A 13,503-nucleotide genomic window follows, 5' to 3' on the forward strand; every position below is an offset into this window, starting at 1 on the left:
CTTTGAGACTGAACCAGGGCCAGACATTAAGGAAGGGGACAGAAGGATGAGCCAGGTTTAGAAACACTAGCGCTGCAGTAAACGGACACAAATACTGAAAGAATGAAATGTGCGAGTGATGACCCACATAACGACAGCTACAGGAGGCACCTGCAGGCCAAAGTAGTCCATGCAGCGAAAAAAGGATGACACAATTAACAGAATTCAGGATCCCGGGCCCTTTTAAGACCCGAGTGATCGAATCACTCGTCGACAGTAGGGGCTCGACTCTCCTGAATGCATCTTCTGATCCAATCACTCAAACCACGTACGCACAATTTAATCCTCAGCAACTCTCTTTTTTTCTTCATCTCTGTCACTCGCGTGACAAATGTTTTTATCTGTTGGAACGGCTGCTTCTTTGCACCATTATCTCAAAAAGGTAAGATGGACATTGATAGGTTATCCGAGTGCACTCTGTTTTGCATGATGGAAGCTCAGATTAATTGTGACACACTGTACTGTACGGCGTGATTCAGTATGAAAAAGGCATGGATCTAAAATGTAGGTCAACAGAGAGGATACATTATTGGGAGGAATCAGAATGCAGAGCCGGTAATGCAACGATTAATAGATTATTAGTGCATTACTAAATTAAACTACTTTCTGCTTCCTTTGCTCCATATAACAAATTAATGAATACAACTAATGCATTTTGGTTTGTGGACAAAAGAAAACCCGGAGGTTTGGTAAACAACGGTTAAAAAGATTATAATGGGCAGTCAGTTGGTGCGACACAAGAGCAAACATGGATGTCCTCATTTCGTCAACTCTTTGTCACGTAAACAATCGAGTGCCGCTTTATTTTACAAAACTGGATCATTCGCATCTGATAAAGCAGAGGACATAATACGCAAGGGATGGGCACCAGTGTTCCATCATTGCATATAACTTTAAAAATATATATATATATTAAATTGATGCCAGTAAACAATATTTGCGATTGCCAGAAAATGCATAATGATTCAAAATATACCAAAAAGGTGGTAAATGAAGTTAGACGGCTTTAACAGCTCCAATAACACCAAAGGGTGCATGAAAGACTCTTTATCAGGTTTAGTATTGGGGCTTTAGCAAAAACTTGTACACAGCAAAAAGTGAATTAAGTACATAGCGAGTTTTCATTATTACAGGCTTTAGCCGAGCCTATGACGCATTCCTGATAACAATCTCCAGATAATCTGGTTTAGTCTTGAAATTCAGTCCGTTTTGTTGCCTTGCCAACATTTATTATGTGAATTACATGTATTTGTTTGAGGATTTGGCCACAAGGGGAGGGGGGGGGGGTTAAAATCCCATGATAGTGGCAATAACACTAGCATGGAACAACCTGTTCCTTCCTCTTTAGAAACTCTACAGGGACAGGGGCAGGACCAAAGCATTTTGTCCTCGTGGATTAGCTACAGGCCCTGTACGTTACCATGGTGCGGTTTGGGATTTAACTCACTCGAAACCCTCACTTGGTAGCAGTCATGCTAATAAGGTCATCAATAACAGGCATCTTCAAGTGAGCAGCTATTTTTACTGGACATGTGCCAGATGCAACCGTCCCCTCAGGCCTGAAACAACAGCGAGCGACGTACTGTGTTTTGCTTCAGACATTCCTCAACGGACTCCCCGAGGGTAGACCAGAGGCTTCCGAACTGAGTGGCTGCAACAACAGCAGCGACAGCATCAGATACCACTTCCTGTTATTGATATTGGTACAGTCCTGTCAAGGGACCGCTGTGGCCAGAGCGGCGTTGAAGCTGTACTTCCCTTAACTTCACTTAAGTGAAGAAACAACAAACCAACCCCACACACACACACACACACACAAACAGGCCAACTTAGTGGAGTGATACGGACACTTCAGAGGTCAACGTCAAAAGTGTTAGGGTGAGTTTAAACGGCTTAATTATTGATATACAGTAGGGATGAGCGTGAGTGTTTGATTATAAAAAAGTAAATCAGTTACTGTGACAATTCATACTATATTAAAAACATACAACCTAGAAGAGCATGAGACCATTGCTGTCTGTTGTGTGTTTTTATGTCTTTTTATGTTTTATCCGTTTCCGTGTATGCTAAATTGCCAAATGTGTTCTTGAGAGTGACAATAAACTGATCCCGATTCTTTGTCTTGGATGGCAAAGCAACAAACAATTCTGTGGACTCACCCAAGTGAGGCAGCCAAAGGATGGGGATATTGGAATACCTTGGTGTAATATTTGTTCTAACTTGATTTTTGGAAATCACTGTGTAGCATTTTTTTAAATTTAATTTTCAAGTCTGATCCTGTCTGTACGAATCGTACAGTACAGTTGTACAGACCCACGAAACGAAATCAAAAGGCAACACCCAAAACCAAACAATGTTGTCACATTAGCATTTTGTTTTCGGTTTTAATTTTAGTGTGAAGCAGCAGGAGGAGGAAAAAACCCATCAGCGTTAAAATCTAGCCCGCAAGAAAGTGTGTACTGGTAGCCAAGAGAAAGCAAAAGCGTATAGAGCACCAATATAAATGCAGATGGTGTTGTTTTTCAGTTTTGATTCCATTAACCACGGTGTTAAATTGGTATGAGCAGGTATGATGTAAAACCTGCAAATTGTACACGAACTGCCAATTCACACGAAGAGCGTCAAACCGCCAAAAAGCTGTCAACGCCGAGAAGAAGTGCAATAACCAGTGCAGAACAAAAACAGCTGAAGGGAATTTAAAATCCAGACGCATCTCAGTGCAGAAAGTACATGCAAGTCGGAGGTTGCGACGCTTTGATGGCACCCATTAGTGGACCCAGTGGCTCCTGGAGGCCAAGCGAGGCGAAGTCATATTTCATCTCGACTACAGGAATGCATTTAAAGGCTCTAACAGGGGAATGTAGCGCCTCTGTCTTTTTCTTTTACCCTTGCACGAGTAAATGGGGTTTTAAAAGAACGGAGAGGAGCCAAACAAGAGTCTGGTCGCGAGAGAACACCAAATTCCTCAAAGCAAAATGTCAACTATAATCCCCATCAAACAGAGGGAAGAAGCCATTGCTGGCAGATACTTCAAATGCCTTTAACAGAGAAACCGGAGAGAGGTGGCGTAACTATTCTGCAACTTTTCTGAAATGTGACAATTTCACTGGTTTCTGTGCCCCAATTTAACAAAGAAATCATTACAACTGAATGATTTTGGGTTGTTGACAAAACAAGACATTGGAGAGTGACATCTTTCAACATTTTCTTACGTAATTATTCGAACCAGTTGCATAACACCTACACTGCCTGCAGGCTCTGTACACCTTATACACTTGCAGGTTCAGGTTGAGCTGAATCCTGTTTACACAACAAATCAATAGAGTGCTGTATCATTGCTTTGTGATTGTTTTTCCCCCACAAATGCAGGGGATGCCGTTACACTACTACTACGCTGCAGTGTACAACTGAAAAGCTTGTATGGAAGGAAGTGAGAAGCGAGTGGTTTCACTGGATTTTCAATACAAGTGTTGTGACGCACCATTAAATCTCCTCTGCAGTGTCTGCAAAAAATACCCACTGCAGAGAAAAAGTCTCAAAAAAGGGACACAGAAAAGGACAGAGGTATATTTTACACATTTACCAACGGACGTGTATCTTAACCACTACACTATAAAATACAATGCAAACATTTTCCAGAAATAATCCATTCCAGTTTACAGAAAACCCATGGAGGTGGCTGATCTGCAGTTTACAAAATGTGTAATTTAATGATGCAAGCCTGTTTAGCCATCATTACATGCACAATAGTCATTTTTAACTCTTTTTGGCAATACATCAGTTGCGTTTCGACCAATATCTCGTCATTTATTATCCAAACAATGCCATGGTCTGTACTGCAAACACTGGTGCCCTTATTAAGTCACCTGCAGACGTTTACTGCATTTTTAGACATGGATTCCCCCCTTGGGCTGCATGTGTAGACCCGGGGTGCGGGTTTGAGTGCTCTATATATAGCCATCTGTTTGCCCAGAGCTCAACCCAGTCAACACTAAGGAGATTTATTCTGCCTGCTTCCTCCTTCAAGCCAGTAAAGAAAGCTAATTTCCATTTAAAGAAAAACGGCACCCGTCGGTAAGCTGGTGTATTTAAAAAACACATGACTTCCAGGTCATCAGGTGTCGTTTGAAGCAGGAAAGCACAGCAGAAAGTACCAGCTCAGCACTAAAGCATCTCTGGCCAGTCTAGTTATTACGATGACGCTGCCAGTGTGCAACAACAGGACATTACTACTGGCAAACAGCTGCTTAGGTCAAAACACTGCAGAGTAAAAACAAGCAAAGGGAGGTATTTGGATGAAGAAAATGGCCATTTAAACAGCAAAATATAAGGAAATGAACATGGAAATCTACACTCAACATGTGCACTCATGCCCGAAAGTTAATAAAAACATGTAGTGAGGCAATCACTTGCTAAAGGCCATGCGAGGTAAGGTTTGTTTTACATTGCAAATGGACTACCACCTGCAAGTCTGAGACAGAACAGCACCAGTGGCCGAGCAACGACGACATCTTTGACTTCAAGTGCTATTAATGAAGTGCATCGTTTGTTGAATTGGTGCGGAAAACGCGCTAAAAACACACGACAGCTTGTTAAGTCGCCCACATGAGACTGTGGTGTATGTCGTTGCGGTCTAGCCTTGCTATAGCTCATAATTAGAGGTCTGGTAGCTGACATCGCACAGCGTCAACAATCCAAATAATGCCATTTTGGCAAGGAGTAGAGCTGTTCACATCACATAGCAGGCAATACGTGAGGTAACTTGTTGCTTCACTGGTTGTTTTCATTATAAAAAATCAAGATGGTGGATAGCTGTTGTGCACCAGGACGCCGGAACAGTAAGAGACCGGCTAACGGGAGAGCAGGCTTCCAGAAAAACATCTGCTTCAACTCTGTTTCTTTGCTGTAAAGAGGCTTTTCTTTTTTACCATAATAAGCCTAAATACTGACGGTGTTTGTTAGGAAAACATAAAAATAGCCCTCAGAGTGAAAGCTGTGAGCTCTGCACTCTGAGCTTCACCAACCGCATTTTGTATCTGTGAGCAAATGACATGCAAGGTGTGTAATTCAATGAGAATGACCTCTGTGGCACTCGCCCACGAGCATTACATAACTCTGCATATACAGTATGATAAACACACACACAAACACACAGACACAGAGCGAAATGGACCAGCTACACAGGCACACAGGATAAATATGGGTTTTAAGGCAAAGAGATTGTTGCATAAACTCCTCCACAGACACTTTTAAAAGTCATGACATTTCCTGTATGTCATGCATCCATGGAGACAGAGTCCAGACTGTGACTACAGGCGCAGACACTTACCGCCATCACCAGCTCAAAGGGATGCTTGTACACACGCACGGGTGACTGGTACTTCTGCACCATGATGAGAACTGCAGTAACACCGACAACCTGGAGAATAAGAAACACAAAAATCATCACAGTGATCACAGGAATTAGTGACACAAAGAAACACTGAGATGTACGGCTGCTCCGTGCCAAATCTACGCCATCACGACAGCAATCGGGTTTACAACAGGGATTCCACTGTGTAATTAAATAAAGGTGTGCTTTTGGCTGACTCGACGCTCGTGTGATGCCAGGTGCTTTTCTGCGTGCCTGTGTGTTGGAAAGTAGCCCTGTGAGTGGAACTTCTTTGACCCACAAATGAGGATCTCGGGTCAGTAAACGCAGCTCATTTGTCAAATATAGTCAATAATGTGTTCTCGCTGCAAACTTGGGTTGAACCTTGCATCAATGGTATGTTCCATTTGTAGTTGGAACTTGGGATTTCTGAGGCGATGAGGCCAAGAACTTGGATTTCCAACACTGCTACTTTAACTGTTAATAGCACTTGTGTCATATTTGTTTCATGGTTAATCAGATAGTCACATAGTACAGTTTAATTATTTAACGATAATACATGCTAATATGGTGTTTGTACGCACAAAAACACTACGTATAGTGTTGTTATCGAATGGTAATTCGAACACAGGCTAGCCCAAGATTACATTTCTGACTTCTCAAATGGAACGCAGTAAACTTGGGGGCAAAGTCGCTCCTAGTTTTGACGTACAAGTTAAAATGTAACTGAACGTAGCATCACTTTATTGAATAACTTTCCAATGGGTCACTTGACTGACCTCAAACTTGCCAGGTTACTTGGTAAGCGTATGGATAAGAAATGCAAGAGAACAGGTACATGTACTGCCATCTAGACTGAGATACAATGTAGATTGGAGAGACAGATAGGACTCAAAGTCAAGTACCAATACCTCTCATCCCTACTGCAAACTATTATGGTGCACAGCTCGATGAAGTCAAACTTCTGCGTGTGCACAGCAGAAGCTCAAGTCACCGCTATTTACAGTCACGTCACGCGATGATTGAAAAAAATGTCTGCTTTGAACTGCAAACAGCACGTGTCGACACGAAATGTTCTAGTCGTTTGTATTTGTTTCTAGTCAAATGTGTGTATGTTAAGCACTCGGTGTTCTTTCAGCATGCTAATACACGTTTCTAACTGTTGCTGTGCTGTGACAACATGGCTGCAAGGAGGGGTGTTAGCTCATGTACCAGCACAACACTACTTTGAGAGGGATCAGGGCAGGCAGACTAATAATAACCACTGGTCTAGGGCAGACGGAGCACAAACAGGCCACCACAGTATTCCTTCCTACACAACACGTATATCTATGGGTCGCTACTGCCACACATAATTACCGCCATGCTTCGAGGTCTGTCAGCAACTTCAGAGGAGCGTTAAAAAGCAAGACAATTCATTACAGGTTTCAATTGGAGACATCGGATGACATGCACGCGATACAGTCATGGACCAGTGACCGTATCAATTGAAGGGTTTTCCAAGCAAAACAAAGCCCTGTAGTTTAGGGTCTCAATGATCCTTCCATTGTTAATCCATTACTTGACCAAGTTTTCAGCTTCTTAAATGTCAATGTCAATGTCTTATTTGCTCTGTGTATCAAAGAAATCTTTAAAACATTTTGAGGTGTGGAAACGCGGATCAACATTTTCAGACCAAACAAGTAATCAATTGAGAAAGCAAGTCATAAGTTGGAAATTGTGACATCTGACCAAGGAACTAAAAAATGAAATGCACCATCTTTCTGGCATGTTCCTGCAACTGAAACGTCTCCTCAAGTCGGACTTCAAACTCGGCAAAAGTTTTGCATTGATTCTCACGTCAACAGCAGACAGAGAGAGTGGACAGAGTCCACAACACCACTTGTAATTATGTCCCCACGTTTGTCCTGCATAGGCCTCGTATACGTACGTCAAGCAACAAACAAGGGAGACATTGACCTAAATATCAATTTCTTACCCAATATTCAAGCACTTTGAATGACCCATGTCTATTAAGGGTGCTTCAAGGACCTGTGGAAACCCTTTGAGATGTCTAAACTGGAGCGGGGTCAACATGGAAGTGAGGTCACTACCAATTCTGACTTCTAACCTCTGATGTAAATGGAGCGCAGCGCTAAGTCCTGTCACCGATATACGTTGAGCAAACACTCTTACCGCTTCTTTACAAAGAGACAAAAAGCTTAAGCTCCACAAGAGCTTGAGCAATCAGAGAGCACGTCACTCACCGCAGACGGGTTAACATCACAAGCTGCAGAACTATCGCGGCGTTGCAACAAATGTCATAACGTGGATGTGCTAGCGTGGTTACTTCTGCGTGAGACTTTATTATTGTTACAGTGGATTATGATTCAGAGGCCTGGCAGCAGTGTTGACGAGAATATGTGCATTTGGAAATGCTGAGTAATCACACAACTGCCTTTAATCCATGAGTGATCTGTGTGGACTGCCTTTCAACTGTGCTCCCTGTTCATTTTCAATGTGAGGTTATTGGGGAATTAATACATTTCTAAAAGCATCAACAGCAGAAACACATGACAGAAATGAGTTCTGTTACTTCTGGGTTCTTTTTATATATGCACTGTATGACTATTACAGAGACTTTACAGAGCAAAAGCAACATGAATGCAGAGTAGAAGTGTTGTTATTATGTTCAACTATCATTTTTGTATGCAACACATGGTAAGTGCTGACTTTTATTTGTCAATAATTGTTGTCAATTTTGGAATCCCTGCAGCAGATGTTTTAAATCACATCCCATTGCACCTTTTGTTAAATAATATACAATAAAAGGCATGAATTCCAACATCCAAGAGAGAGTTTCTTACAAAGAAATTGTTCCATAAGCTGTAACATGCAAAATTGAGGCCAGATCAAGAGGACAATTTTACCCAAATGGACCAAAATGTCCATAATGACGCATGAAGGTTGATAAATCACGAAAATATACGTAACATTCGCTCCGTCGACTTGTTAATGTTAGCATACACAACAGTGGCTACCAGAGAGGCTAGCCTGTGAGCTAATGCTAAATTCAAATAAACGCTGTCAACTTTTACATATACAACACACACATATATCACAGAACTGTTGCTTACCGGTGTCTCAAAACGTGTCTGGGGAAACGCGGACTCGTTCCGTGCTTTATTTTGTTTTTAGTCGCCGTGTGTTCTCAGTGGAATATCCGAGACAACTCTTGCCATTCCTCGCACTTCACTTCGCTTCGCCGGGGTCCCAGCGCTGCGCTGAGGCTAACAACAGTTAGCTGTGCGGAGCTCGCTGGCCATGTAGCCGGGGTTAGCAACTAACCGGCTAACCGACGGAGACAGCTCGAAACTGGGACGACGGGAGTTAAAAAATGCCCCACACAGTATACGGTTGTTTCACGGCAGGACGGAGCAGCACACACGGCAGAGGTCTGCATCCCTCTGCTCCGCTGTCTGCTCTCTCTTCACCTCCTTCTCTTTCTCCTCCTCCTCACAGTGATGACGTATGACGTCGTCATTGCTCCGCCCACTTTCCCAAGCTGTGTTTTTTTCCACTTCTCAAGTGTTTAGTGATGGGCACTTCGGCTCCTTTTTAGTGAGCCGGAACATTTGACTCAACTCGAATTCAGCCAGTTCATTAAGTGTTGACTGATGATTTATAAGTTTCTGTTTTGAAAAAGCACTCAAAACACATGTGTTATTTGTGTACAGTTTATTTTTGTAACTTCTGGGAGAAAAAGGCAGCTAGTCTAAGCTTTTATTTATGCAATTTGTTTTTTTGTACAGTAAGTAAGTTTTCATTTGTTTTGAATAAAAAAAAAATTAACTTTCGTCTTAAGTTTGCCTTTGTGTGATCACATTATCTTATACAAACGGTATTGTTTTGATGCCATAATTTGCCTTAACACACTATGCATTGTATACATTTTTGAATTGAGAATCACATGAATCGAATCAGTTGAATCGAGAATCGATTTTGAATCGAATCGTGACCCTAAGAATCTGAATCGAATTGCGAGCCACCCAAAGATTCACATTCTGACATCATTCACCTAAATGAGTCGGCTCTTTGAAACCGACTCGTTCACGACTGACACATCACTACTGAGTGGATGCTGCTGGTGCTCAAAGCATGATGAGCACGTCTGCTGACGTGAAGGACAAACAAACAATCGGAGCAGAGTCATATGTGAACCTACATCAAAAATAATAAAAACTAAAGTATAGAGTCGTCTCAGATTGTGGCTTTCTGCTTTTATTTCCCATGAATTACACAGCAGGCGCAGATGAGTCACTGCACTGCAAAGGTCACAGTGTTTTTCCTCAGCTGTGGTTTTTACAGCACTTTTTCAGACACAGTTGTCATAGGTTGTTTATTTTCCTCTGTTTGGTTTTTAAGAGTTTAATACACTCAAATCCTAATCACGTAAGAGGTTTAGCAGCGATGACAGTGAACAGATGACACCATGAATGAATAAAGAGCAGGATTGTTGTGTTTGGGAAGTTTTTCCTGAGCAAATATTAAAGACATTGCAACATTTAAAAAAAAAAGACAGAAAACACGTTATTGTGTGGTCACATGGGGTTTGATTATTTCACGGGAAAATGCATCACGTTGTCGATCTGTCACAATCCAAACCATTCACCCAGTTTATTTATGACCTCACCATGAAAACGGGGTGTTACAGTGAATGTGAGCGTTTTTTCCGCGCAGATTCAGTCACGGTCGCAATGAAAAGGTCACAGCGTTTGTGTTCGCTGAGAGAAAAAGTGAACAAAGACACACACGAGACTGTAAACTTGTTTCCAAATGACACTTTTTGAAACTTCACTTTCGCCATGTCATTTTTAAAGTGTTTTATCCACATTTTATGGAAATAATTGAAATGACGGCAGCATATGGAGGACAATAAATGACTGAATAATGATATAATATATAAATAAATAAATAATAATAATAATAATACATTATAATAATAATAATAATAAATTGTAAATATAATAAAATATAATACATTATAAAATAATAAATAATATAATAATAAATAATACATTAATTAATTAAATAAATAAATAAATAAATAAATAAATAATGAATTAATGCATTAAATACTTAATTATTTAAATAAATACTTCGTTAATTAATTAATTAATTAATTAGTTAAATAATTTACAAATAAATAAAATAATGAATAAATTAAAGAATAAATCGATCAATTGATATATATCTTCAAAAATAATGAATAAATACATTATTTCATTTCATCATTCATTCATTTACTTATTTATTATAATGTCATTACACACACATTATGGCTGTGGAACATTTTAATATTGCAGTGCAGTGCCCTCTACTGGCTGACGGTTGCAGTTACATGCATTTTATATGTTTATCTTTTACCTTTTTCTCCCTCGTGTGCATTTCCTCTTGCGTGTGTGAACGCTGGGCTCTGTGATAACGTCTCATCGCTTCCTCTTCTCCGTTTTGTGTTGAATTTGCATTTATCTCTTGCGTGTCATTCCGGGAAGTTTGATGCCCGTGTTTGTCCTTTAAAGCACTTTGCACTTTCAGTGCTTTGTGCACACGAGTTCAGACCAAATCCGCTTTGAAATACTGTTCAATTTAACTTATTTAATCATCCTATAACACTAAAAGAGTTAAATACACCCTTAATTGCGATTAAATCAACACTATTTTAGTGTCTGATTGATTGATTGGTTGATTTATTAATTGATTGTTTGAGGGTCACACAGTGGTGCAGTGGCTGGCATCGTGGCCTCACAGCAAAACCAGTTTGGACCGAGGAGTTTAAAAAACCTGCAGACTTTAAATTTGACTGTAGGTGTGAGTGTGACCTCTGTGACCTCTGTGACCTCTGAGACCTCCACGTACAAACAAACAGCAGCTTAAATGACCAGAGATTAGATCTCGTTAAAATTCACCGTCCTCTTTCATCATCTCGCGCTGCAGCTGTGTGCGAGCAGAGCACAGGAAGTGGGGTTTTTTTCAGAGTCTGACAGATCGCGGGCAGGAAGTGCAACCTCTTTTTTTTTTCTCTCGCTTTGACAGGAAACTGACTTTTTAACAGTCAACAGCCCGTTGTCCCACAGGTGAGCTCGTCCATCATCGTCGTCCTCGGTCCAAAACTCACATCAAAAACAGAGAAACTGGTTTATTTTGAGGTAAAGGTCCCTGACCCTCATCTGCTGCTGCCCCTACTCTCCAGAACTCCACCAAACTGACATTTCCATAGTTCCAACACTATCATCTGTTCACTTTTCTTTTGTCATCTTCTTAAAACGTCTGTGAGTGACCAGAAAAGTGCCAAAAAGTCTGATTATTAGTGATCTTTTAAAGCCATAATGACTGTCACGATCACTGAGGTCTGCAGGAAAATCATCAAGATGGAGGCAGAACCTTTGCTGTGGTGGCTCCCAAACTAAAAACCCTCTTCTTCTAGTTGCTTTGACCAACTGCGTTTGTTTTTAAATGTGCTTTAGAGATAGATTTGGATCGTTTGGAAGAGGCGTTTGCTGAAGTGTGGATGTCGATGACATGCAGAAGCAGAACAGGAAGTGAAGGAAGCATTAGGTGAAAACACAGAGTGAGATTTCTGTCAGTAGGTGAACTTCTCTGTGTCATTTCTTCATGAGGAAGCAAAGAGAGAGATTGGGGCGCTTGCAGCAGATGAAACCACAGAGCAATCGGCGAATGCTGTCACCGGATAACGTTTTTTGCAAGACAGGAAACGAGAGAGAGAAGTTTTGTCCTCCCCGTCACAGGCAACAAATCAGAAGCACACACGACGTCTCCCGTTGGAGGTTTTTCTGACCCTTCTTTGATGCGTCCTGGAGAATTTTGAGTCACACCAGTTTGAAATGGGCACCGAGGAGAAAGACTCAGAGTCTGCAGCTCAGCTCGAGACACCAGAGACAGAGAAGGAGTGTCCTGTTGAGACGCCGCCGTCCGACGCCTGCGACCCTCTCAACACATACAGTTGGCACACGGGCTCCAAAGGAACCCTGGACGAAGGAGAAGCGGTAGCAGCTTCTCCATCCTCCACCTTGGACAAGATCCAGAAGGCCTCCACCAACAAGTGGAACAAGATGCAGAACTGGCGCAAGGCGTTGAGCGAGGACACCGGGGACAAGAACCCGTCGGGTGGGAGCGGAGCAAAGCCTGACAAAGGCGTCGGCGTCGCCAGGAGGAACCCGTTCAGACGGGCCATGTCAGAACCTCCGGGCTCACTGTTCTCAGGCAGCTCGGCTAACGCGGCGGCGTCCTCCTCAGCCGCCACCGCCGCCGCCGGCGCTGCAGAAGCCTCAGGTGTCTCCACTGCAGACACGTCCCAGAAAGCAGGAGGAGGGACGCTGCTGAAGAAGTACCTCAGGACCGTGTCCCAGAAGCTCAAGAGGCCCAGGCTGCAGAGTCGGAACAGCGCCTCGGCTTTGCTCCCAGGTACTGCCCCGCGGAAAAACCTTTAAATAATCCAATACAGATGTATTTATTCATTCATTTCTGTTTTTAAACATAAACAAATGTGCAAAAAGAGTCAGGGGAAAGCAAAAGTAAACAAGGCTCACACACGCTGAGAAGAAGTCCAAAAATAAAAGAGGAATCTAACAAAGCAGAAGGAAAACAGAAAAAACAGAAACACATTTTTTGTTAAATGTTCATCCTGGAGATAAATCAAAAACAACTTCAAAGAAACACACCTGACCGATGTTCACACACAACAAAAAACCTGCTACATTCAGTGTCTGGGCGTCAGCTGACAGTTTACTATGTGACCACAAAAACTATCTTTTACGTTTTAGACCAGTGATTCCCAAAGTGCACATCTTCGAGTCTGGTTCTATCAGAGATTTACTCCCGTTAACCCCTTAAGGTACGCACCAACAAAAATGATTTTATTTTATTTTATTTACTTAATAACGTGAAATTAGACCCGACAGTATTTCAGATACAGGCCTCTACCAAACGGTTGAGACGTCTGTTCATAATAAACCTGGTTTGCATAATTCATAAAGTACAACATTCAGAACAAGGTACTACTCAAATGGTTGAGTAGTACCTTAAAGGGTCAA

At 41.8% G+C, this 13,503-nt stretch overlaps 1 protein-coding gene across 1 annotated transcript in view; it reads right to left on the reverse strand.

The window, feature by feature from the left end:
• Positions 1–8,849, reverse strand: part of LOC310940889 (SEC14-like protein 1) — a 30,441-nt gene extending 21,592 nt beyond the window's left edge. Inside the window, exons 1-2 of the mRNA XM_083905932.1 lie at positions 8,527–8,849; positions 5,369–5,458 (exon numbers count right to left, since the gene is read on the reverse strand). Of these exons, the coding sequence (XP_083762058.1) occupies positions 5,369–5,431 (63 nt within the window). The 5' untranslated portion in view covers positions 5,432–5,458; positions 8,527–8,849. The remainder of the gene's footprint in view (positions 1–5,368; positions 5,459–8,526) is intronic.
• Positions 8,850–13,503: the final 4,654 nt, after the last annotated feature.

Source organism: Microchirus variegatus (assembly GCF_963457635.1).
Source record: "Microchirus variegatus genome assembly, chromosome: 19".
Taxonomy (NCBI): domain Eukaryota; kingdom Metazoa; phylum Chordata; class Actinopteri; order Pleuronectiformes; family Soleidae; genus Microchirus; species Microchirus variegatus.